At 42.2% G+C, this 27,979-nt stretch overlaps 1 protein-coding gene across 1 annotated transcript; it reads right to left on the bottom strand.

Annotated features, from left to right (window-relative positions):
- On the bottom strand, nucleotides 1-27,853 carry LOC132111961 (heme transporter FLVCR2-like). Its single transcript, XM_059519561.1, has 10 exons — nucleotides 27,824-27,853; nucleotides 22,119-22,260; nucleotides 21,528-21,668; nucleotides 20,380-20,447; nucleotides 19,818-19,921; nucleotides 12,095-12,205; nucleotides 3,223-3,328; nucleotides 2,291-2,402; nucleotides 1,980-2,044; nucleotides 1-146 (listed from the first exon to the last, which is right to left on the bottom strand). The coding sequence occupies exons 1-10, from the start codon at nucleotides 27,851-27,853 to the stop codon at nucleotides 87-89; spliced, it is 939 nt and encodes a 312-aa protein (XP_059375544.1). The 3' UTR covers nucleotides 1-86.
- Nucleotides 27,854-27,979: the final 126 nt, after the last annotated feature.

Raw genomic sequence — 27,979 nt, 5'->3', positions numbered from 1 at the left:
AAGTTCAGGAGGATTTGTGTGTATGATGGTTCATATGGAGTTGTGATGCACGTGTTGAAGAGAGTTGATTCCGATGGTTTCCATCTTTACATCTTCACCTCTTTTAGTGGTAATGATTTCCCATCTTGGGAATTGACGAATGAGTCCTGAACAAAAGAAACAAATGGTAAATTAACCATGCGTTCACATTAACTACAGTACATCAGTAAGGAACCTTAAAATAACACCGGAGTAATGATTCTGAAAATACACCTTTGAATCACAAGAATAGATTGTAACGTTTTAGTAGAATAAGACTCCCACAACGGCATAAATGTGACCCTGGAGTACAAAAGCAGTCTCAAGTCTCTGGGGTATATTTGTAGCAACAGCCAAAAATACATTGTATGGGTCAAAATTATAAATTTTTCTTTTCTGCCACAAATCATATGATATATATCATATGATATGATATTATGTAAAGATCATGTCCCATGAATACATTTTGTAAATTTCCTAGTGTAAATATATTAAAACGTAATTTTTGATAAGTAATATGCATTGCTAAGAATTCATTTGAACAACTTTAAAGATGATTTCCTCAGTATTTAGATTTTTTCACCCTCAGATTCCAGATTCTCAAATAGTTGTATAAACGTACTTCTACTGTATATGCACTTTATATAAAGAGCTGTACAAAAAAAAAATGTTGATCAGGCAGATAAGATTATATATAATAGTCAGACAAGTTTTCTGATGAATTGCTGAGAGCTCAAGAAACATAAACTGACATTATTATTATTATTCACAGACACACATTGCTCAAACTTTGCCAAATGCAGAAGAACATTTGATTTGATGTGCTTACTGTCTGATCTAGTTTACTGACCAAACTAACCAATCTGATATGTATTTTAAGAGACAAGTGTTTGCAATTATTTAATTTTTCGGGTTTGTTTGCAATTTATATGCAATTCTAGTATAGATTTGTGTGTGTGTGTGTGTGTGTGTGTGTGTTTGTTGCTGTAATTTGTTTGCCATATGGACATGCTGCATTATGTGTAGTGCATCTTTCTCTTCAGATGGCAAAAACCTTTTGGTTTCTGGGTGTTTTTAAGTTTTTACGTTTCTTTGAGTGCTTTAGCTCTGACAGTCTCTCACATCTGAGGCTCTCTCATGCAGTTTGATTCAGAGTTTGTCCTGTCACTGAATATGATCTTGCTGTCCTATGAAGTGGTGCTCGGTCGTGGCCTCCAGCTCTTTCTGTCCCTCTGTCAGACCTAATCGTCACATCAAAACCCTCAGCCTGACCGCTTCACTGGGCCGAAGGACAATACAATTACAGGGCGACCGAGACATTTATGAGGCACAGGAGAGACCGTGAGTTACAGTTTGGGACATCCTGAATCCTGATCTAAATCAGCAAATCTGAATATCAGGAGCCATGGAGCGACAACCATTTCATCTGTAAAAGCCTGTCAACAGTCTTTTTGTACAACCTGTTTTGCTCACCAATATTGCGTGAAAGTAAAAACTTTATTTTATAGTTATAATCTATAATAGGTATTAACATTGTATTAGTGTTTGCCATATTATTAGTCCATCAAGAGATCAAACTGGGAACCTCCTCATCACAAGCGTTGAGCTCTCACCAGTCCCTTCATGACCACTAGATGGCCCCATTGAGTTTTTTTGTTAAGCCAATAATCATCAGTTCATCTGTTGTTCTTCTCCTTTCTTCTTGAATTTTAACCGTTTTGTGTATTTGACTGTGATCTGCCTCGCTGTGTCCCCTTTATAGACAGCTGCTCACCAAGACACAAACCCTTAAGTGACGACAGGAGGACATGCAGGACACTTCTTATGACTTGAAAAATGCAGGACAAAGTTTCCAATTTCAGGATTGTCCTGCAAAATGTTGAACGAATGGTCACTATAAGCCCGTCTGATTGTGATCCAGGCCTGGTGAAGAGAGAGAGGTCAAACTAAAACATACTTACAGCGATCACCTCTGTCTGAGGCTGACTGTTGGCCTTCTGTCGCCGCAGGTCAGATTTTATGAGTGCTGCGAGGCAGAGAGACATAAAAGTTACAATTACACATTTAAAAAAATAAACATTTACATTCATGAATTTGACACAATCCAAAATGATTTACATAACATTCAAGGTTCATAGTTTATCAGTTCATGCATTCCCTGGGAATCAAACCCATGACTTTGGTGTTGCAAGCGCCACTGCTCTACTCTCTAAGGTCTGCTTAAGTCATGTTCATGAAGTGGTTATCTAGAGGTCATGTGATGAGCTTCTACCTGTCATGATGGAGCCGATGAGGAGGAACACACAGAGGAAGATGTTTCCGGCCAGTGTGCTGAAGTGATCAATGATTTTGCCTTGAATGATGGTGAATGTGATTCCAAACATCTGTGCACAACAGAAATATCCTGAGCCTGTGTGTTATATACCATAAACACGCTCTTATCTTTATACACCTCTGTTTCTTCTGTTAGCACCGCTGGATTTACAAAAATCATTTCAGTTTTAAGAAGCATTTTCTCAACATTTCAATATTGCACCAAATACACATTTTCCAAAAATTATTATTTTGTGTTTTATTTTGATTGTTGTGATTTTTAAAATTATTTAATTTAATTGTTCGTTTTTATGATTTAATTAATTATTAGGTTTTCAATTCCCAAACTTCTTTTGGGAAACTTGATGGAATGAAATATTTAATGCACTTCATGTTCCTAAACAACAAATTTAGTGTATTTTCCTTCTCTTTTTATTTTTATATCAATATAGTACAGGATTAATCTATTTAAATCAATGTGATAAACTAGGTAGGTCAATAGTAATTAAAAATTAGTCCGATTATATTGTTACTAACTACAAATTTCACTACATGGGTTAGGCTAGGGGTAGGTTCAGGGTTAGTACTCATTATTAACCAGTTATTCCAATTACTAAAAATTTAAGTGGCGACTCAACACATCAACTAATCTTTTAGTTAAATTAACAGCTAGTATAGCACATGCTAAATAAAACTTATTTAGCATGTACATATTAAGTTGTAATTATCAACATGTATTATGTCAATAGATGTTTTAATTAAATCAATAAGTTAGAATTTTTAACTTGCAACCATGCATTGATTCACAGTTAGTAGTGGGAATAGGTCCCTTGAATGTCTTTTTAGATTTGACTTTTCCATATATCTAAAAGCGAAGAGCAGATGCATGACCTGTGCTGAGCAGTTGAGCAGTCCAGATGATGTTCCTTCTGACTCTGGGTACGTGAGCTCCACTGCAAACTCAAAGCCCAGCGGCAGATAACCCGTCATGAAGAACCTGCAGCCAAAGACGGAAGAGACTGAAGAATCAGACGCTGCAAACTACTGCACTATATGCAGCAATACTAGAAATAATCATTCACTAGTCTTCCATTAGCACACATAGACATAAAAAACATATATCTAGATCAGTCATGAAACTCTAGGTGTTGCAAGCTAATAGGTTCTTTACATGCAGTCTGCTAGCAATCAAATCATTCACTAGATAACATAAGCTGCTTGCCCAATCTAAACATTTCAACAGTCAGGTTTAGTGTTCACTGTATGTTGGTCCTGCTGCACACCATCAGAGTTGCTCTAAAACCCTCCACCTCCCCCAGCACCACCTGTCTAGATCTACTATGGTATTTATGTATGTGTAACAAAGTTAAAAGCTCATTTATGAACATTTAATCATAAAACTTTAATAATCAAATAAATAAACACAAAACGAGCCCCTAGCAGACGACTGCATAACATAACAAAAGTATGCCCTTCCATGAAGCAGCAGCATATCTTCCATGCTAACAGAACCGTGTCTGTGTATCTATCAGCAGTAGCAAGTCCATACTTTCTCAGTATGAGTATCATTAACATCGTCATATCCATTTAACACTGTCATTTATCCCTTGCTAAAACTATTCAGAGAGTTGTTATGACTGAACTATAATTAGATGTAAATCCATATAATTACTTTATGGTCAGTCTGTGTAGAAATCAAGAGGAAATTTGGCTGGTTAGCACAGTCCAGTTATTTAATGTTATAACAAACTAGGTGCAAAAAAAAAGCATCTTTCATACATTACAATATTTCATTATTAGATGTCGGCTCTTAAAAGTGTGAAATGGACATTTGTTGTGAAATCCTGCCATGTTTGTTTTTATAGCTGTGCACGAGCAGTGGTACATTTGCACTTTGGTCAGAGTGGAAGAAATGTGATGTAAGCATTTCCTTTGACAAAGCTGAGAAAAGTTTAACTTTTCTTTAAACAGACACAATTTGAATGTGACAATTACAATTGTTTCATTGACTGTAAATTATGCATAATTACAAACAACTAACCCTACATTTATATTTATGCATTTAGCAGACACTTTACTGAGAGAACGCTCAGATTTTGTTATAAATGCCGGTGAAAATACTTATTTACCTGTTTGGAAGCCCTTGTTAGAAGAAGCAGTTGAGCAACAGAAAAGGACATCAGTTTGTAAGTGTTTTGTTTTTCTCATTAGATTTTGCGTCGGTGTCGTTGCTAGGAAACTTTGTTTCACTTACTGTGTTTTACCGTGGTAAATACGTGCTCAAGTCACTTTGTTTCGCGGGACTCTCCAGTTTAGGTTTGCTAAATAGTAAGGCATGGCCAGCTGCCTTCAATAACAAGTACTCAGGCAATTATAAAAGTGGTTAGTTTCACCATGGCAGCGGTCACGGCAGCCATTGTGTGAAGGCTCCTCGTTTGAAGATCGATGAATGCAAAGACCATCGACTCTACCTGCATGACTCCACCGAGCAAGAACACCGGCAAGGGACCTGAGTATTGTTTTTCTCCCCTTTCTTTACTTTTTCTATATCTTGTTCTCAAATACTTTTTAGGTCATTTGTACTCACTATGTGCTTTCAAATCTCTACTATTACTACTAACACTCTGAGAGCATTCAATGTACATCAGAGGCAGGCCTATCCCAATAATCTATGGCCTGTCCCTCTGAATTTTACTACTTTACTCTCTATTCCAGTTGGTCTCTGGAACTGCCAGTCTGCAGTCAACAAAGCAGAACTGATTTATTCTATTGCTACTCATTCCGTTCTCAACCTCATGGCCCTAACTGAGACTTGGATCAAACATGAAGACACTGCCACTCCTGCAGCCCTCTCCACTAATTTCACTATTTCCTACACCCCTCGCACAACTGGTACTGCAGGTACTGATCTCCTTATCTCAAATGAATGGAAATTTGATCTTCAAAAATTGAGACTGAGAAACTTATTGGAGGAGTTGGTTGTGTAACTATCAAGCTTTCCTGAGGATGGTACTCCTCTGGTACTGCTCAGTGACATCCACTTAGAAAAACCCCAGGCTGCTGACTTCAACACTCTGCTTGCCTCATTTGATCTCAAGTGAGCGTACACTACAGCTACTCACAAATCAGGCAACCAACTGGACCTCATCTACACACAATGTTGCTCCCCAGACAACACTTTAGTTGCTCCAGTGCACACCTCAGACCACTTCCTCATAACTTCTATCCTCACACTTACTCCTGACACAGCACAGACTCCTCTTCAGGTCACCTTTTGACGCAACCTACGCTCACTCTCTCCATCTTGCCTATCTACTGTGGTTTCATCCTCACTTCCTTCACTATCTCAGTTTTCAGCTCTGGACACGAACAGTGCTTCTGACACTCTTTGCTCCACTCTAACCTCTTGCTTGGACAACCTTTGCCCACTGTCATCCAGACCAGCACACACCACCCCATCTGCCCCCTGGCTAACATCGCTCTAAACTCAGAGCTGCAGAGAGGTAATGCCACAAATCAAGAGACTCTATTGACTTCAGTGTGTATCAGCCACTCCTCTCCTTCTTCTGTGCAAATGTTTTTACTGCTTAAACAACATACTACCACAACAAAATTAAGAACTGTTCTGACTCTCGCACACTTTTCAAAACTTTATCTCCACTTCTTTGTCCTCCTCCCCCTCATCCTTCATCGACTCTTAAAGTGAATGACTTTGCAGTTTTCTTCACAAATAAGACAAGAAACATCAGTGACCCATTCTCCACAATGCAGACGGATGATAACTTCATAACAACTGATACACACACTCTCTTCTCCTTCTCTCCACTCTCAGAGATGGACGTTTCCAAACTTATCCTTTCCAATCATCCTACTACTTGTCCATTTGATCCTATCCCCACTCACCTCCTCCAGGCAATTTCTTCTTCTTCCTCTTCTTGCTACTGGGGTTCCTTAAGGCTCAGTGTTTGGACCACTTCTCTTCTCCATCTACATGACGTCATTAGGATCTGTCATTCAGAAGCATGGCTTTTCCTATCACTGCTATGCTTATGACACTCAACTCTACTTCTCATTCCCACCAGATGACCCAACGGTAGCTGCTCGCATTGCAACCTGTCTGAGTGACACTTCTAGCAGGATGAATGACCATCACCTTCAGCTCAACCTTACTTAGATATAACTGCTTGTAGTTCTAGCTAACCCATCGTTTAATCACAACTATTCTAATACAGCTGGATTCGTCAACCATAACTCCTTCCAGGACAGCCAGAAACCTAGGAGTTGTGATCGATCATCAGTTAAGCTTCACTGACCATATTGCTCAATGACCCGGTCCTGCAGATTTGCCTTAAACAACATTAGGAAGATTAGACCCTTCCTGTCAGAGCAAGCCACCCAACTTCTTGTCCAAGCTCTTGTTCTCTCCAGACAGGACTATTGTAATGCTCTCCTGACGGGACCTTCCTGCATGTACTATCCAGAATGCAGCAGTGAGGGTTGTCTTCAATGAGACTAAAAAATCTCACATTACTCCTCTCCTCATCAGGCTACACTGGCTACCAGTAGCTGCTCACATCAAATTCAATGTACTGATGCTTACCTACAAGACGACCACTGGCGCGGCACCAATATACCTAAACTCACTAAAAGCTTGCGTTGCAAGTGAACGGCACCTTGTGGTGCCATCCCAAAGAGGTTCAAAATCACTCTCACTGACCTTTTCCTGGACTGTGCCCAGCTGGTGGAATGACCTCCCAATCTCAATTCGGACAGCTGAGTATTTACTCATTAAAAAAGAAAAACATCTAAAGACACATATTTTTCGCCAGCACTTGACCAACTAATACCAGCACTTACCTTTTCTATTCTACTGTATTCTTAAAAAAAAGCCCATAGCTATACGTTTTGTGCTAGACTAACTGAACCTTCTCATGGCATTTGTATACTGTTGTTGTTTCTTTCATTGGTCTGATTGCTTCTATTGTGCTCATTTGTAAGTTGCTTTGGATAAAAGCCTCTGCTAAATGTAAATACAGTGCATTCAGTATGTGTGTTCCCTGGGAATTGAACCCACAAACTTTTGCCCTGCTAATACAATGCTCTACCACTGAGCCACAGGAACCCTAAACCAAACCCTAACCTTATAGTAAATACTGTACATGTTGTTAATAAATATTACTCAGTACTCATTTGTGTAATAACAGTGTAACAATGTCACCTTAAGCTTTAAAAACATTTTACGAACATTTGGTAACCACACAGACTTGTACTATATTATAATTTCAACAACTAGCAAACTATTTTTGCCAAATTTCTTGCTTGAAAAGTGCAATTGTACTATGGTTATTTTTAACTAATGGCACTGGTTTTGATCTTTTGTTGTCTACACAGAAGAATTTTTTTTTTGTATTTTTGTCTTATTTTATTGATCTTTATTAATTTACCTAATTTTCTTTTCTTTTGTCTTTTACAGTACAACTATCTAAACATTCTTAAATAAAGACGTACTTGAGAAGCAAAATTTTAAGTCTTGTTTTCTGAAAAACATCAGAATTTAGTAAGTTTATGCATAAAAGAAAAAATATCTAATAGTAGGTTAAGAAAAATAATGTTTCCTTTCAGATGGTCTCTCCCGTTGCACTAGACACTATGGGTAAACTCCTGTTTACTCTGAATACTGAAGCCTGATTTGTTCATGTTCATGTAACTGCGCAGACAAATGGCGCTTCAACCCACTAAAAGGGGAGAAGCCACCTGCTAAATAAGTCAGCTCTAAACTGAAGATCATGAAGATCATCTCCTCGCTGGACTCTGAAGATGAATCTCGAAGCTCGAAGCCTGCTCGCCATGGAAAAGAATGCCTTCAACAAGTGCTTTTCCTGTGGCCATCCCGTGACATTAAGAGAACATTTCTGAGCAAATTTCCAGTGATGTTGTTGTAAATGTCGCACTGCGAGTGTGGCTCATGCAGGGAACCCGTGTATGACTCAGATCTGAGGGCGGCTCAGCTCCCATGTGCTTCACTCTCCCTACAGTGCCTCGTCGCACCGATTTCACACGTGAGGATCAGCGCCCCTCGTCAGCTGTGAGCAGTTTGATCTGGTCTAAGCAGGAAGTTGTCCCTGATGACTCCATCACTGACAGGTTCGGATGCTGAAGAGTGGGATTATTTTTATACCCTCCATCCAAAGCAAGCAACACAGGGCAGCACGGACTGTGAGTTGATCGCCGTTCTCTCTATGGCTGTGGAGGACCTCGGCTTGGACTGGTTTGCTCCTTAAGAGCCTGCCTGCTGCCATTTAGACGAGAGGTTTCCACAAGAATGCTATCATCGATCCTCCTGCCAATGGCACACCCCGTTCTTCTTGGTGGTTCATGAAGAACTCACCAGGACATGGCACGCCCCCTACTTCACATGATGCCGGTGCTCCAAGTTTTACAGGCCAAACTTCTGAAAGCAGAAAGGCGCTTATGAAATGGCTGTTCAAGATGCTGAATTTGAAGCAGATCCTCTCACAAATATGCCCCGTGGACTTATTTTTATCTGTGAATCTAAAAGACTTTTACTTTCACATCCAGATAGGCCCCTATCACAGACCATTCTTGAGATTCACATTCAAGGAGGTAGCTTATCAATATACAGTCCTACCATTCAGTGCTTGTACGTGGCTCTTTCCCCTCTGAGACAGATGGGAATCCACATAATGAACTACCTGGACGATTGGCTGGTGTTAGCCAGATCGTAAAAGGAACTTATTGCTCACAGTTTGCTGCTGCTCAGCTACCTGGAGGGACTTCAAAAATCAATTTAGCCAAGAGCTTTCTGTCTCCCAGTCAGCAGGTCCCACTCTGGACCTGGTCAGACCTGGAGCAACATTTTCATATCAACTACCATGAGATGATGGCAGTTTTTCTAACCCTAAAAACCATCACCACTTCCCACTCCCACTGCACTCCGCGCTCATTGAAATCAGAAACACTGCTCCACCTTCAACCTTCACTCCGTGGCTAAAGCATTTCAGTATGTTTGAAATATCATAGTTCTGTTCATAACATATTAAAAAATAAAATATTTAAAAGTTTTAAAAAACTGTCTTACTGGAACACAAGTGTGCAAACCTTTTTCTTACCACATGACAAACTATCATGGCTGTCAGCATTAAAACGTATAATTGATACATTTTGCTGTGCAAATTTTTTTGTGATGAAAATAACAGTATGTTACCATCAGTTATTTTACCTACGGATCGATGCATTTCTTACAGATTTCTGCTCATTCAAAATCACGTACAGATAAAGTAGTGCTGTAAAATTACCTTTTTTTTGAATGCATTATTGAGAGAGTGATTGCCTGTTATAGTACTAGTTAAATCATGCTTTCAGCTGGAAATATTAGGTATCAAAGGAATAAACAAATTCTTTCTATAACTTCCTGCTCATGCCCATTGTCGTTACAATCTCTCTTTTTTGAGTGATCCATCTATATCAAGCTAGCTAAAGACTGCCCTCCTTTTAGCATCAGTCAAGTGAGTGGGTGACCTGTAAGCACTGTCAGTCATGCTTCATATCTTGAGTATGGGCCTAACAACTATAGAGTCGTCCTCAAGCCAAGACATGGCATTGAGCCTAAAGTGCTCTCCACTCTGTTCAGAGTACAAGTCATTACCCTTCTGGCTCTTCCCAATTTAGAGGATAAGCAGAGTTCCAATCCACTCTGCTCAGTCCGGGCTCTTAGAGTATATGTAGAGCGCTCTGGCCCGTCAGCATTTAGAGCAGCTCTTTGTATGCTTCAGAAGTTGCTCTGAAGGGCTGCTGGCATGATGGACATTTTCATTACAGCTGAATTTATAACCTCTATACATATTTTGTAACCTTTATATATACTGTATTATGGGATCAATTATCTATATATTCAATGGTTTCTCTATGAGTATGATTCCTGTATGACTGTGCATGTGACTATTTGCATGTAATGACTTCTGTACAACATATGCATGGCAAAGAACATGCAAAGGAAAATGCAAATCCCCCCCAGTCAGAAGAACATGTTATTTATTATCAATGGTATGACCAAGAGGTAGAAACAGGATTGGTTAGAGATTAATCCCAAAGTTGTACTGTTTATCTTCAAAAAGGAAAATTTGTTAGTATAAAAGCTGACTGATAGAGGCCCTTTGCTATCTCTTTGCACACAGAGCCTCTCTGTATGTAAACCAGATCACTTTCTGCAGAAATTAAAGCAAAGACAAAGACAATCTCTTAGCTAAGGTCTTCATTCTCAGTTTCACATTTATTGATTGACTTAGAATTTCCACAACACCTGTTGTGCAGCAAAGGCTATCTCACTGGATAGTGGATACTATAGCTCTGGTTTATGCCACAATGGGCTTACAGTGTCTTATAGGGGTAAAGATCCACTACTAGTGGAATGGCCTCTTCTTGGGCTTGGTCCAGTGGGATTTCTATTGGTTATATCTGTGTGGCCACTGGCTGGTCATCGCCATCCACCTTCACCAGGTTTTATCATTTGGACATCCCTGTCCTCCAGGCATGGATTTTGTCTGCTTAAATTGCCTAATCCCCTTTATGAGTGGAGAAGGTCCTGCTATGTAGCCCCAGCTTAGTGACTTGGGGCTCCATTTGTTTGTACAGCTACATGAATGTAAACAAATCAGGCTTCCATATTCAGAGTAAACAGGAGTTTACCCATAGTGTTCAATGAAACACTCGTTCTCATTTTCATTTATTTTTTTTAGACCGGGAGACATTTGTTCATGTTTTAAGCATAAACTCTTCACATTTTTGATATTTTCCAGAAAACAAGACTTAAAGCGTTAGTTCACCCAAAAATGAAAATAATGTCATTAATTCCCCCTCATGTCATTCCAAACCAGTAAGACCTCCGTTCTACCTCAGAACACAGTTTAAGATATTTTATATTTAGTCCAAGAGCTTTCTGTCCCTCCATTGAAAGTGTGTGTACGGTATACTGTCCATGTCCAGAAAGGTAAGAAAAACATCATCAAAGTAGTCAATGTGACATCAGAGGGTCAGTTAGAATTTGTTGAAGCATACAAAATACATTTTGGTCCAAAAATAACAAATTTACAACTTTATTCAGCATTGTCTTCTCTTTCGGGTCTGTTGTGAGTGTAACTGCTGTGACTGTTAATGTACGACGCTGCTGACGTGTTTTCTGGTGCGCCCAATAACAAAGATAACACGTCAGCAGCGTCACTGCAGTGTTGTCAATGCACTCACAACAGACCCAGAAGAGAAGACAATGCTGAATAAAGTTGTAATTTTTGTTATTTTTGGACCAAAATGTATATTTGATGCTTCAACAATTTCTAACTGACCCTCTGATGTCACATGGACTACTTTTAAGATGTTTTTCTTACCTTTCTGGACATGGACAGTAGACCGTACATCCATTTTCAATGGAGGAACAGAAAGCTCTCGGACTAAATCTAAAATATCTTAAACTGTGTTCCGAAGTTGAACTTAGGTCTTACCGGTTTGGAACATGGGACAAGAGGGTGAGTCATTAATGACATAATTTTTCATTTTTGGCTGAACAAACCTTTTAACATCTTAAGTCATTTTTCTTCTCATATAAATGTATCTTGATTTAAAAATATTTAGATATTTCTAGTGGAAAACCATACAAAAACTATGTAAGAAAATCATTTTCTTTTCCAGTGTGCCTTAAATGTCACAACACTTCTGTGTCTACTGAAGGTTGTGTCACTGCAGCTCTTACCCCAGCAGTCCTGATGTAAGGAACACAACCCACAGATGACCCAAGTTTATGGTGAATGCGTAGATCACCATCCCCACAAACGACAGCAGATACACTGAGAGCGTTGTCTCCCTGGCAAAACAGAGATTAATGAGTTAAAATACCAAAATATACAGGTGCTTCTCAATTAAATTAGAATGTTGAGGAAAAGTTCATTTATTTCAGTAATTCAACTCAAATTGTGAAACTCATGTATTAAATGCCAAAATCATCACAATTAAAAGAACCAAAGACTTTCACAATTTGAGTTGAATTACTGAAATGAACTTTTCCTCGACATTTATTTTAATTTATTGAGAAGCACCTGTATGTCATTTACTCTAATAGTGATAATGTAATTAACAGAACCATAAAATCACCATGAAATAACCATATTTTGTATGTCATAGACAAATTAAGTAAAGAAGTCATTTTGTTTTGCTGGTGCTTCCAGCTGCTTATAGGACCAAATTAAAATGGGAGAAATAATGAAATTGTTGCAAGCAATTTCTTTATAGTATGTGACTAAGTTGACATGATTATGACACAGAAAATATATGCTCATATAATCTGCCATGATCTGTTTTGGTTTCTGTTTGTGAAGTCTTATGTTCCCTTGGTTTCTATAGCTACTCAGTGATTATACTACAGATGATTATATTCACCTGTGTTTTGTTAAGCTCCTTGTTTCCTCTGTATTTACATGTCCTCAGTTTCCTTAGTTATTTTTCTGGTATTGTCTTTGCATGTCGTGTAAAGCTGTTACGGTCATCGTTTCTCACTATTTGTAAATTCTTTTTCTTTGTTGTATTTTTTTATTTTTTAATAACTGTTAAGTTTCAAGTGTTAAGTTGCTTGATCGCACCATGACAGATTCAAGTGCAAGGGAAAAGTAAAAGATAAAAGAAAAGTTTATTGAACTGTCAGAATAAAGGTTCAACAAGGAGAGAGAGACAACAAGCTCTAGTGATCGCAGGCAACTCAGAGTAGCGCAGGGACGCAGTGGGCAGCCAATCGCTGGGACAGCGGAGTCCAGAACAGGAATCAGAGACCAGAAGGAGCGTAGAAACAGGAGACGATCTGCTGGTCAGGACATGGTAGACACTCAAGTATCTGAAAACACAAGGCAGCGTTTACATACCTAATATAGAGCTGCTATTGAACTACAGCTGTGGCTGATCAGCCCTCAGCCCAAATCAGTAACACGCCCACTCACACACACACACATACAGAGCAACGATGAGACAGTGAATCCATGAACCATGACAGCACCCCTCCTAGGAGCACCGCTTGGCAATCTTCGCCATACTTTCCCATTGATTGTAATCATCAATAAGGGAGTGATTCAGAATGTTCCTGGCAGGAACCCAAATTCTCTCCTCTGAACTGTAAACTTCACAGTCCACCAAGTACTGGAACCCGCGTACCCTCCGCCTCGAGTCCAGATTATGATTGACTAAATGTGCAGGTTCCCTGTCTTTGAGACACGGTGTTGGGAGAACTGGGGTGGGCGGATTAAGGGGTGAATGAAAAACAGGTTTTAATTTTGAGACATGAAAGACGGGATGAATTCTCCTGTAGGCTGGAGGGAGTTTTAGGTGGACTGCCACTGGGCTAAGAATCTTAGTGACAGGAAATGGGCCAATAAATTTGGGAGCTGGCTGATTACACATGGAGCAGTGCGGAATGTTCTTGGTGGAAAGCCACACTTTTTGACCAATAACTTAGATGGGAGGCTTCAACCAGTGGCTAGCGTCCTTAGCCTTGATGCGCATCTCCACCCAGAGGAGAGTCTCTCAGGCTCTCTTCCAGGTACGGTGGCAACTCTGGATGAAGGTATGAGCAGAAGGGACCGCAACTTCAGATTCCAGACCCAAAAATGGGTAGCTGGTTACCTAAACTACATTCAAAAGGCAAGAGGCCCGTTGCTGGCACTGGTAATAAGTTGTTGGCTCCAGAAACTGGGATTCTGCGTGACCAAATATCACAACACTCTCTCAAGGTCCTGGTTGGCCCGCTTAGTCTGACCGTTGAGCTGAGGTTGAAACCCAGTAGACAGACTTACACTCGCCCCCAGTCACAGAAAAACTCTCTCCAAAATTTGGACATGAACTGGGGGCCCCTTTTGGAAACCACATCTACCGGTAGGCCATGAATGTGAAAGATGTGATCTACTACGGCAACCGCTGTGTAATTGGCAGAAGTTAATTTGGGGAAGGGGATGAAATGAGTCGCCTTCAAGAACCGGTCCACTATGGTCAAAACAACCATATTACCGAGGGAGGGCGAGAGTGCAGTCACAAAATCGAATGCGATGTGAGACCAGGTTCTCGAAGGGACAGACAGCAGTTGGAGTAACTCCCCTGGAGGGCATTTGGAAGTCTTACCCCGAACGCAGACTGAACAGGCCAAAACAAAATCCCTGACGTTTTATTTATTATTAATTTTGAGACATGAAAGACGGGATGAATTCTCCTGTAGGCTGGAGGGAGTTTTAGGTGGACTGCCACTGGGCTAAGAATTTTAGTGACAGGAAATGGGCCAATAAATTTGGGAGCTGGCTGATTACACATGGAGCAGTGCGGAATGTTCTTGGTGGAAAGCCACACTTTTTGACCAATAACTTAGATGGGAGGCTTCAACCAGTGGCTAGCGTCCTTAGCCTTGATGCGCATCTCCACCCAGAGGAGAGTCTCTCAGGCTCTCTTCCAGGTACGGTGGCAACTCTGGATGAAGGTATGAGCAGAAGGGACCGCAACTTCAGATTCCAGACCCAAAAATGGGTAGCTGGTTACCTAAACTACATTCAAAAGGCAAGAGGCCCGTTGCTGGCACTGGTAATAAGTTGTTGGCTCCAGAAACTGGGATTCTGCGTGACCAAATATCACAACACTCTCTCAAGGTCCTGGTTGGCCCGCTTAGTCTGACCGTTGAGCTGAGGTTGAAACCCAGTAGACAGACTTACACTCGCCCCCAGTCACAGAAAAACTCTCTCCAAAATGTGGACATGAACTGGGGGCCCCTTTTGGAAACCACATCTACCGGTAGGCCATGAATGTGAAAGATGTGATCTACTACGGCAACCGCTGTGTAATTGGCAGAAGTTAATTTGGGGAAGGGGATGAAATGAGTCGCCTTCAACTACCGGTCCACTATGGTCAAAACAACCATATTACCGAGGGAGGGTGAGAGTGCAGTCACAAAATCGAATGCGATGTGAGACCAGGTTCTCGAAGGGACAGACAGCAGTTGGAGTAACTCCCCTGGAGGGCATTTGGAAGTCTTACCCCGAACGCAGACTGAACAGGCCAAAACAAAATCCCTGACGTCGCGAGCACTGGAACGCCACCAGAAATGTTGTCCAACCAGAAAATTAGTGCAACCAATACCTGGATGTTAAGCCACATTGGAGCAGTGACCCCACCGAATAACGTCTGACCATAGCACCTCTGGCACGAACAAGCGGTTCGCTGGGCACTCAGGCAGAGGCGTTACCCCTTCTAAGGCTGAACGAACCTTCAATTCGATCTCCCAAGTGAGTGTAGAGACCACGAGTCTCAGGTATTATGCACTCGGCAGAGAGAGTGGTAAAAAAATAAGTACATGGAACCCGGACAGTCCTCTGCTTTACCAGCTCTGCTTTGGTGGTCTCCTACTTCATCTGCTCTGACTTGGTGGTCTTCAGCTCCATCAACTCTGCTCTGCTCTGCTCCAATTCCCTCCTGGACTCTTGGTTTTGTTGTTGGGGAGAGTCTGGAATATGCTTCTTAAGTGGGGGGCTCTATTACATTTTTTTGTTCTCCATTTGTTTGGACTAATGAAAATATAAAACACAACATTCCTTTTTCAGTTTATGATCCTCAAGGGAAATTTACTGACTTAGAGCTGATGCTCGCAAAGAAATGGCCTGTCTTTTACCATAGGTGAGGTGGAGAATCACATTGACCACTATGTACCCACCATGCACCATGCTTGCCACGGACCTCCTGCCAACAGAGATGTTCATCACTGAGCTAGAGCCAGAGACCATGTTCTTCCTGGAGGCTGAGCCTGTTACCCTGTCTATTTCAGAGCTAGAGGCAGCCACCATGCCTGTTCCAGAAGGAGCACTAATGCTTTCACAGCCTCAAAGCTCTTCCTCTGTCAGTCCCATCTGGCTGGTGTAAGATCCTGGTCCTGTCCAAAATCCTTCCTAACTGCTGGTCTCATCCAGCCTCCAAGCTCCTTTTTCTCCACTGGTCCTCTCCAGTCTTTAAGGTCCTTTGTCACTTCTGTTCCTGTCCAGTTTCCAAGATCCAGCATCCCAGCCATGGGGGCCTCCCTAAGTTTCCTCATTCCCACCATGGAGGTTATCCAAAGTCCCATCATTCTTGCTGATTGATTAAGTTCATCTGTGTCTTTTTAAGTTTCATTTTCTGTGTATTCATATGCCATTAGTTTCCTTAGTTCCTTGTCCGGTATTGTCTTTGCATGTCATTTGTAAATCTGTTGTGTTTGTTTCTTGCCATTTGTGGATTCCCATTCTGTTTTATTTTGTTAATAAAGTGTTAAGCTACAACTAGATCTGCATCTCATTGTCCTTGTCTGTCCAACTCAACACAACTGTTGTGAAACATGGGGGAAAAAATTAGCCAATATCAAGGCAAGATGAAGAGTGGTTTAATATTGCCTGATTTTAGAAATGAATTTAATTGAATTTCACAGTGTTTACAAGACATAGGGACACAGATGTAAAATTTTTCAGTAAATTTGTTTTATATTGGGGCGGCAGTGGCTCAGTGGTTCATGTAGGTTGTCTACAAACTCCACCTGACCAAGTGTCGAGGTGTCCTTGAGCAAGACACCTAACCCCAGCTGCTCCCAACGAGCTGAATGGCGCCTTGAATGGCTGACACCGCAGTCGGTGTATGAATGAGTGTATGAATGGGTGAATGTGAGGCAACTTGTAAAGCGCTTTGGATGGCCATGTGGTCTGTTGAAAGCGCTATATAAATGCAGTCCATTTACCATTTACCATATTTTCTGAAAAAAAAACTGTTATTTCTGACAGAATATGGTAACTATGTTATTTTTTAAATACACGCATATATATATTAGTTAAATATAGATTTTAATCTAAATTGAATTTAAGTGTTGAGTTATTGAGAACGGCTGCTTTTTGCAGAAGTGTGTTATTATAATGTTATTATTTTATCAAATGAATAGAAAATCAAACTAAATAGTAGTTTTGTGTTGAGAACATTGTAGTGATAATCTGAGATGAATATTTAGGAGGAAATGTTAAGTTATGGGACACAATTTGTCTCATGTCTGAAGAATCTGTCAGACCGCCGGGGCACAAATCCACACATATTTCTAGGAAAAGCATGTATTTCTTAATCTTAACCAGCCTTGGTGGAAAAACAAAATTCCTGTCCATGTAAGTAGGTATTTTATATTTTTAGCTCCCTCTTAATAAACAATATATTATGAAGCTGTTCTGTACAACCACATGAAGAAAACTCCCCACTTCACCGCTGCTGTTAGGATCTGCCAGGGGCGATTCTGACTAAAATGACTCTGAGCCGATTACAAGCACCAGCATGATGTGTGCTCATTGAACAGGCAGTTTTCAAACCAGCGCTACACAAGAGATAAGAGAGACCACTATAGTGAAGAGCCTTTGTGATGGATACGGAAATAATGCATTAACAGACAAATATACGAGCAACCGTTTTATATAACAATAAGCATCCATTAATACCAGGAGGTGGATGATAACTCTGGAAATGGAGAACACAGATGTTAAACAATATTCTACAAGCAGGAAAGTTTCTGCATGAAGTCAATGCTGCTTCTCAGAGCTCTCAAATTATATTCAAATTGCCTTGATTTGTTTGTATGTAAAAGTGTAAAACACCTGTCCTTTAAGTGGGTTATTCATACTTTCTTTGATTAAACTTGTGCTTTCATTGGAAGAAAACAGATTACATTTTAAAAACAAACCAACTCACCTTTCCTCAATCCAATTCGCCAAGCAACAAGACAAACACCGATTGCACCGATTTCTGTAGTGCACTGATTGTGTAATGGTGTTGAGTTAAAAAGACTTTCATAAATCTTCTAGCAAGCATTGTGGCTGGGGGAAACACATAATGCCTTGCTCCTAAACACATTAAATATGTATAGGGCTGTGTAAATAGCTGTCATTTAGAATTAATAGATGTTTCAGCTCCATTTAATCTGGTTTATGTTGTTTAGTTAGTTAAATATATGTGTTTTGTTCATGTCACACTGATGGAAATTAGAGGTCTTTGGCCTTTTTCATTTCAAGGCACATCTTCTTATTACACTGAAAAAAAGGCTTATTCAAGTTCAAAAATTCCTTAACATCACTGAACAACCTATTTACATCAAGTTATATGTAAAAATTTAATTTAATTTTAATTTAAGTTATATGTACAAAGCTAATTCTTAGGGGTTAAGTCAGATAAAATTGCTCTTTAATGTAACAATTGCAGATTTGCTAATTACAGTGTGTGTACAGTTTTCTGCAGTTCTTTATGTATTTAAACTTATTTTTTTCACTTAACACTTTTAAGAATATTGTTCTTAGCACAAAAATATTGACTGTACATCTGTGATGGGGTGATATCTGCAAAGGCATTTAGACATTTTTGCATTGCTCTTCCACCAATAATGTTCAGTCTTGAAACATTCATAATTTAGTGGAGTAAGCAAAATATGTATTTCAGTTACAGTGTGTGATTTGCACAAAGGGTACACTGTTAGAACCAGAACTACTACTCAAATTACAAGTCAATTAAGTTCAAGCTTACCATGACAAGATTGAAATAACATTAGTAACAGTGAATAATATTGGTATTCTGCAAGGATTGAGAGTCACTGAATGTAAAGACCAGAGAGAGTTCTCCATAAACCTATTGTTGAATCAAGGTCAGTGTGAGTAATAAACCCAGTAACCGCTGATTTGTCCTAGTAAATCCTCTCACACATGACAGGCTTAGGAGAAACAGAGAGTTCGTTATAGAGGAAAGCGCATTACATTCATTCTGCTGCTTAACATGAGTCAAAGTTAAGAGTTTTAACAATTTAGGAAAAGTCTTGAGGAGAAAAGTCAGTCTATTGAAAGATCTACACTGCAACAAAATTTTCCCTCAGAAATTGCTAGTAAATTTTACAAGAAAATTCCAATAATAGTTTTAAGTAGAAAAATTGAAATAGTATTTTCTTGTAAAAGTAACTCCTCTACTCTTCCTCTTTTTTAAAAGGTGTACTAGTTAAATTGATATAAGCTGTGATACTTAAATGTCTGGACATTTTATGTTCATTACTATTACTAAATTACACAAATGCACATGCAATACAAGACAAAGTATGTAACACAAACTCAAGCATCTGCATTAAAAAAACGAGTGTTTTCGGAGTTGTCCTGACAATCCTTTACCTAATTTAGTGCTTGCAGTCAAAAATGACCTGCCTTTTACAAATTGTTTGAAAATCTATCATTATGCTGTATTATCACCAAATCTTTTGTCAATTTTTTCTTTTCTTTTTTTAGTTGTTGTACCATTTGTAAGAAAGGTAAGTTTTAGTCTGATACTCCAGGTCAAAATGACCAGAACACAACATAAAATAAAGAAACTTTGCTTTCATGTTATGTGGAGCTCGGGGGAAATGAAATAACAGAAAATGCATGACTTACTTATAAGTTTTGGTCTTGTCTAGCCAGATTCCACAGAGCAGAGAGCCGACCACGCCAGCAATGACAAGAGTCAAGCCAATTCTCCCAGCATTCACCTCTTCACCCTGTGCTTCAGACAATAATGACATCTGAGATATATTTAATATATCACCCTGTAAGACCATGTTCTCATGCACTTCAGTCCATGGTATTTAGATGACCCAATACACTGAAATTAAGTACTACTGTCAGACTTTCACAGAGCATTTGCTAAGAATGTGATTCAGAGATTCACATAGAACTTATAGCACGATACATTTTGTTTTCAGCAAATAAAATGTAAGGTGATGTTCCTATAGTGCATTTCTAGAACAATAATCATAATCATTTACCATGATTTATAAATGTTACTTTAAAAATGCCATGCTGTTACAATGGTACCATCTCCAAAAATAGCATGGTAATGCCATGATACTTCTTTGTTAGTGCACATGCATCATTTCGAAGCTCAGCTACTGCTATCCTGTGTCTGTAGCGTGGATGAGGATGATAAGGACTCGAGGATGTCGACTGCACGACTCACAGGGTAATGCTCTATTATCATCCTGTTCAACAGGGTGGAAACGGCATAGAAACATCCAACGTTCAGGCCTGGTAACACACAAAAAGAGAAAAACATGATGTCAAATTAATATGAACCACAGGATTCAAAAAGTGATTAAAAGTTTAAAAATGTTTATTCTGCACAGATTCTGCACCACTAAGAGCAGCATTGAAAAAGGATTGCAATCTGATTGTTTAAGCAGAGCCCAAGAGGGAGACCTGTTTGAACAGTTCTAGTTTTGGAGATTCTAGTGTTGCAGAACTGACACACTTTTTGACACAGTTTTAAAGACAAAGTATAATTTCAAATGAGAGGTAATTTCAGTTAAAGAGAGGCCAATTCTAATTTCACTTGGGAGAATCATGCATATTTGACATGCATCAAATTACGCAGATTTCTGTACAATTGAAGCAGCTATCATGCATAAAGTTTCGGTTGAAATAGTTCCGGGGGAAAGGCATTTTGGCTGGGCTCCCTTCTGGCCTAATACGGTCCTGCCTGCACCCCTGTTATATTGTGACTAATTTGATTTTGACTTCAGATGGCACAGTCGGCATCCAACCAGTGATGAATGTTAGGAAGAAAAAATTACACTTTTTTTATGTAAATCAGCGTTATTTTAGTTAACCAAAACTAAAACCATTAAAAACTAAAATGTTGCTTGAAATAAAATGTTTAATGTAACATTTCTCATTACAATTACTTAAAGACTATGACAATTACTAAAACTGTCGAATGAAAACAGACAATGTAAAAATAAAACTGATAATTAATAATAATCTATTAATAAAATCTCTAACAGTTTGTAACGATGTAATATGTGCCTATATGGGGTCTTCAAATGCTGATTTAATTTGGAGCAGAGCCATTAAGTGAGCATTTGTCTGTTCATTGTTGTTGTAGTGTTTCACGAATAGTCAGTAGCAAAAATACATCACCCACTCCCCTTTTTTTATGAATGAAATTAATGAAATCATATTTATGAAATTAATTTTTAAAAAAGTAGAACTTAACACTGACAAAAACACTATTAGAACACTAATAGTGCAGATGTACTGAGCCAAATATACAAAGGTAGAATGTGCTTTAAGTGAATTTGTATATGAATGAGATGAATCTGTGCATACCGTAGCTGATGAGGAGGAGGATGAAGGGCTTGTTGTGGAAAAGTCTTGCGATTGAAGCCAGGTATGAGTACTGTGTGGTGGGCATGTGTCTGAGAGCGACCTGAGCCAGACACGGAGGGGTTTCGGGTTTATCCTGAAACACTGCAGCACATACAGTTACTCAAAAATTGGTTCTGCTTGTGTTTCCTCCAAGTTTCCTCTATTTCCATGTTTTTCCCTACTTCAATAATGACACAAATGGATTTGTAAAAGCAAATCTCAAAACTATAGGAATTATAGGAATAGATATAAATACCCAAACCTGCATAAAAATGCATAAGTACATTTAATAACAGGGAATTAAAGAATAAATGATGAAGCAATCAAATACCTATTATGTATGTATGTATGTATGTATGTATTTACAAATGTTTGGGCATTCATAATCAGGCTGATGACATGAGTGTATGAATCAATGGACTATTCCGGAAAGTAGTGTGGCACACTCACGTTTTAATGTTAAAGAGCAGATCAGGTTTTATCATCAGATTTTTCATGCTGATTAAAAACAGTAAGATTTCCATTCATTGCTGCTGTTGTGGATGTTCTCACCAAACACGACCAGCAGAAAGATGAGGCTGGCCACAGCGGCTGTGATGTAGAACATGACGCTGATGTGTTGAGCCAGTTCATTCATGTCATCCACGTTGGGCACAAGAACCGGCGGGATCAAGAAGCCAATAGCAATGCCAAGCTGAAGAAGGAAAGGCATAAAGAATTAACTGCATCATATTTCTCAGCATCACATTATTTTGAATTTGCACGCACAGGAGAACTTTTCACAACTTTTTCGCCCAATTCACAACACATAAGTTACGCAAGCCCAAGATCAGTCGGACAACAGCTCTTTAATATCCAGCTTTACATACACGTATAAACCTTGCAGATCGAGCCATGATGCAGCTTTTCTTACTTGTTCAGTGTATACGGTATGATGAAATATATTTGAAATAAATGTAAAATATAATTTTTACATGGTTATGGCCGAACAGATAATGTTATTTTTGTTAATTTGTTCCTATGTTTTCACAAGTTTAGAATACATTTTAGTACCGATAAAATCATTTGAAAATGCTGCGAATGCAACCCATGCAAAGTCTGTTTTTTTTCTCTCCCAATAAAATAATAATCACTGAATTTGCTAAAGTTTGCAAGGATAGTGGCATCAAATATTTGCTTGAGTAGCAAGTAAACGTACTCGGTTACTAAACGTAACCTCGGTTCTCTCTAGAAGAGCGAACGAGTACTGCGTCTTAGCTAAGACGCTACGGGAAAAGTCTCTTTTCACGAAATACTGAAGCAAAAAATTATCCTTAATTTTGTATTTTTGTAAAGCGCATTTGCAGCAGTACACAGCCATAGGAGAGACGGCTCGTTCGCTCATTGGCTTGTTCTGTGGCAACTGCACAGCCTATCGAGCGCAGGCTGATGCAACATGAGACCAATAAGGGCGCTTCGCGCCCTTCCTGCCACTTCCCGCCGAAACGGGTGTGGCCCAACCTATAAAAGGAGCTCGAAAAGGCTGACTCACCTGATTTATTTCATCGCCGAAGCGAACCAGAGTGAATCGTGCGCACGGCAGAGAACGCAGTTCTCTTACGAGAGCTCTCTCGTACTGCGTCTTAGCTAAGACGCTACGGGAACCCAATGTAAAACGCTGTGCGCGCAGGGATCACACACCAATAAACCTGAAGCAACGCCCAGGATTTACAGTGCACCGTCACCTGAGGGAATCACAGAGAGTCCAGGACAGAAAAGGGGGAAAGCCCTCCGTCCCATATCTAGGTGAGTCAGCCTTTTATAGTACTCAATATGACATCACACAGCCGAGGCAAAGCCTGACCAATGTGGCAATGCGGGTCTTACGCAATACTGCCCATATAACAGTCGGCAGTGCATAGCGCTCATGAACTCAGAATTCCCCTCAGGGCCCTGATTCGACTATACCGACAGCAGCCTTGCTTGCAAGGCGGGAACCTCCAGGTTATAGAACCTGATAAATGTAGACGGCGAGGCCCAACCTGCCGCCATACATATATCCTGCAAGGAGATCCCAGTAGACCACGCCCACGACGAGGCGACGCCTCTTGTGGGGTGTGCTCTGACGCCCAACGGGCACTGAAGGGCCCTGGAAGCGTAAGCTAATGCTATGGCATCAACTATCCATCTGTATAGAGTCTGTCTCGAAACAGCCATTCCCTTGGAACGTCCACCGAACGAGACAAACAGCTGCTCCGTCTGCCGAAAGGCAGCAGAGCGAGACACATAAGAACTTAAAACACCGATAAAGCAGGGCAAAGAAGACTCAAGTCTCTATCCTCTCCTGACACCGGCAGGGCAGACAGGGCAATAACCTGAGTCCGAAACGGCATGTTGAGGGATTCCGGCACATAACCATGCCTAGGTTTGAGTATGACCCTTGAGTCATTAGGCCCAAACTCCAAGCATGGCTGGCTCACCGAGAGCGCGTACAAATCACCCACACGCTTCACCGAAGCGAGAGCCAACAAGAATACTGTCTTGAACGACAGATGCTGAAGGCTAACCGATTGGATAGGCTCAAAAGGGGGACCCTTCATGGCCTCCAAAATCGCCGCTAGGTCCCACATAGGGACTGACGGAGGTCTGGGAGGATTCAGCCTCCTAGCTCTTCTGAGGAACCGGATCACCAAATCATTCCTTCCTATTGACTGACCGAGCGCTGTTTCAGAAAACGCTGCGATGGCCGCCACATAAACTTTGAGCGTGGATGGGGCTCTGCCCTTATCCAACAGCTCCTGTAGGAAGGAGAGAACCTCCGTCACCTCACAACTAAGGGGTGAATATCCTCAAGCTGTGCACCAGCTGGAGAACACCGACCACTTCGAGGCATACAGACGTCGTGTCGACGGAGCTCTAGCCTGAGTGATGGTATTCAGCACTCCCACTGCGAGATCAGCGGGTAACCGTTGAGCGCCCACACATGGAGGGACCACAACTCCGGTTGAGGGTGCCAAATCGAGCCCCTGGCCTGCGAGAGGAGGTCCCTCCTCAACGGTACTGGCCACAGGGCGACATCTGCTAACTGCATCAAATCTGGGAACCATGGTTGGTTCTTCCAAAGAGGTGCTACAAGCAGTATTGAACATCTTGTTTCTCTCACCCGTTCTATCACCTGCGGAAGGAGGGAGACGGGAGGGAAAGCATAAAGCAGGCAGCACGGCCATTCCCGTGACAGCGCGCTTTCGTTCTTGGAAAAGAACGCAGGGCAGTGAGCGTTTTCGTGGGACGCGAAGAGGTCCACCTCCGCTCTGCCAAATCTCTCCCACAACAGCCGGACTGTTTGCGGGTGTAGAGACCATTCGCCCGTAGGAACATTGCCTCTGGACAGCCTGTCTGGACCCAGATTCTGTAGCCCAGGCACATGCACTGCCCTCAGCGAACGCACGTTGCGCTGAGCCCAAACCAGGAGGCGTTCCGCTAGCCTGTACAGGTTTAGGGACCCGAGACCGCCCTGGCGATTTATGTAGGACACCACAGACATGTTGTCCGAACGGACTAAGACGTGGTGATCCTTGATTTGGGGACAAAAGCGCATCAGCGCGTTCTCCACTGCCAGCATTTCCAGACGGTAATGATGGAGCTTTTCCCATTTTGACCATAGGCCAAAGGATGGCCCGCCCTCGAGCAGGCACCCGCGGCACCCGCGTCTTCAGCCAGAACTGCAGGGGGCGCATGCGAAGCATGCCCAGTGTTTGAGCGACACGGTCGCGCCACAGCGGAAAGAACTCGCTGCGCGCTGAATGCCCATCACGCGCTGTGGTGACAGCCACGCCGTCATGGAACACGAATTCAGAACTATACCCAGAAACAGAATCGTCTGACTGGGGTTCAGCGAACTCTTCGCCCGATTGACACTGAGGCCGAGCTTCTCGAATTGATCGAGTAAAACGGCCCTGTGGTCCACGAGCTCCGCTCGTGATCGGGCCAGAACCAGCCAGTCGTCGAAATAATTCAGCACTCGCATGCCTCTGAGTCTGAGAGGAGCGAGCGCTGCATCCATGCACCTCGTAACGTACGAGGAGCCACGGACAAGCCGAACGGCAGGACTGTAAACTGGTATGCCTGGCCCTCGAAGGCGAATCTCAAATATCGCCTGTGGTTTGACGCTATCTGTATTTGAAAATACGCGTCCTTCAGATCTATTGACATGAACCAGTCCCCTCTGCGAATCTGCGTGAGGAGCTTCCTGGTCGTAAGCATTTTGAAACTGCGTTTCATCAATGCCTTGTTCAGCTGTCTTAGATCCAGTATGGGCCTGAGACCCCCGTCTCTCTTGGGCACCAGAAAGTATCTGCTGTACAGCCCCCCTCGCTTTGAGCTTGAGACACAGGCTCTACAGCCCCTTTGCTCAACAGTTTTGATATTTCGGCCCGAAGTATGTGTGCTACTTCTGTTTTGACCGTAGTTTCGACGCGCGCTGAAAAGCGCTGACCATGCATCTGCATGAATGGCTAAGGGCTGGATGCGAAGCGCGCTCTGTTGACTGGGCAACGGCGGCGCTCGGGTGTGCTGCGCATTTGAGGCGGGGAGCGCGCTGATCACAGCGGGCAGATCGCTCCTCCTCGACCCCGTCCCGGCGCTTAACCGACTGGGGGAAGGCTGAGCAGGTCCTGTGGGACTCGATATGTCTGCAAGTAACTGTGGGCTGCATATGTGCACATTTACTACTTTCAACTTGCTGTCTGCCTGTGCAGAGCGTACGTGCACGGGCCTCGTTTTTACAGAAGCCACGCGCCGTACGTGACATAGTGTATGTGGGCACTGGGGAGTGGGCACGTTTACTATGCGGCGCGCTCGACCGATCTGTGTCGATCTTATGTGCGCGAGCCCTGTGTGCAGGGCTGTGCTTACATGTGGAGATGGGCACTGAGGAGTGAGCATCGTCACTGCATTTATAGCACCATCGGCCTTGGCCGGACGAGCGTGCATGGGTTTCGTTTTTACAGAAACCACATGACGCGTGTGACATAGTAATTGTGGGCACTGAGGGGTGGGCACGCTTACTATGCAGTGTGCGCGATCGACTTGAGTCGCTTCTATGGGCGCAGGCCCTGTGTGCAGGGCTGTGCTTACATGTGGAGATGGGCACTGAGGAGTGGGCATCATCACTGCATTTATAGCATCATCGGCCGTGGCCGGACGAACGTGCACGGGTTTCGTTTTTACAGAAACCACATGACGCGTGTGACATAGTGATTGTGGGCACTGAGGAGTGGGCACGTTTACTATGTAGTGCGCGTGATCGACTTGAGTCGCTTTTATGGGCGCGGGCCCTGCGTGCAGGGCTGTGCTTACATGTGGAGATGGGCACTGAGGAGTGGGCATCGTCACTACATTTATTGCACCATCGGCCGTGGCCGGACGATCGTGCACGGGTTTCGTTTTTACAGAAACCACATGACGCGTGTGACATAGTGATTGTTGGCACTGAGGAGTGGGCACGTTTACTATATAGTGCGCGTGATCGACCTGAGTCGCTTTTATGGGCGCGAGCCCTGTGTGAAGGGCTGTGGAGATGGGCACTGAGCAGTGGCATCGTCACTACATTTATAGCACCATCGGCTGTGGCCGGGACACCAGAAATTACACCTTTTCCGGGAAATATCCGGGTAGCCGTGATAACGGTTTTTGTGTGCAGGCAAGCGGGCAACCGTACAGGCTTGCGCATTGCAAAAGACGCTGAAACAGTCATAATCTCTGGAACTGAAACAGCGGCGCGCTTAGGTGAGAGCCCGGCCACAGCGGAACTCGAACACCGGCGCTTCGATGAAGCAGCCATGAGATCCTCGGAGCTCGCCCAGCCCTCACTGCCCGAAGCTAGCAGAGAGCGCGTGTCCTCTTCCCCCGACGCGGCCCTGAGATCGGCTTCCTCGGACGACGCACCGGCAAACAGCGGGCGCTGCCCACCGGGAAGCGATGCAGGGGGGGCGGTGAAGCAGGGCGAACCGGCGAGCTCGGTTAAGCTGAAGATGGTTCCGGAATCCGCTGGAAGCGACAGTTTTACGGCGCCTCAGCGCAGCGGAGAATGCAGGCTCAGAGAAAAAGGCCAGGCGAGTCCTCAGAGCAGGGGCGGCCTTAAGCATCTGGGGGCCCGTTTCAATAACTAATATGGGGCCCTGCCCACATAAAATGTAAACATAATAGAGCAGAAAAAGCAAGGATTCACCCCGGGTCTGTCTCTGTAAACGGGGCTTTCTCCCTGGCATCTCCCTCACCTGTCTCGGCGGTAGAAACTTCATCGTCATGTTCTTGTTCTAACAATGTTTGGTCATCATTATTGCTAGCACTATGAGCTGAAGACGGATCATTTTTATTTTGGCTAGCATCCTGTGACGGGGATTCGGCCGCTACTGTGGCCGGTAGGGATAACG

The sequence above is a fragment of the Carassius carassius genome, chromosome 31, assembly GCF_963082965.1.
Source record: "Carassius carassius chromosome 31, fCarCar2.1, whole genome shotgun sequence".
NCBI classification, from domain to species: domain Eukaryota; kingdom Metazoa; phylum Chordata; class Actinopteri; order Cypriniformes; family Cyprinidae; genus Carassius; species Carassius carassius.
This window is presented reverse-complemented; position numbering and strand designations above follow the sequence as displayed.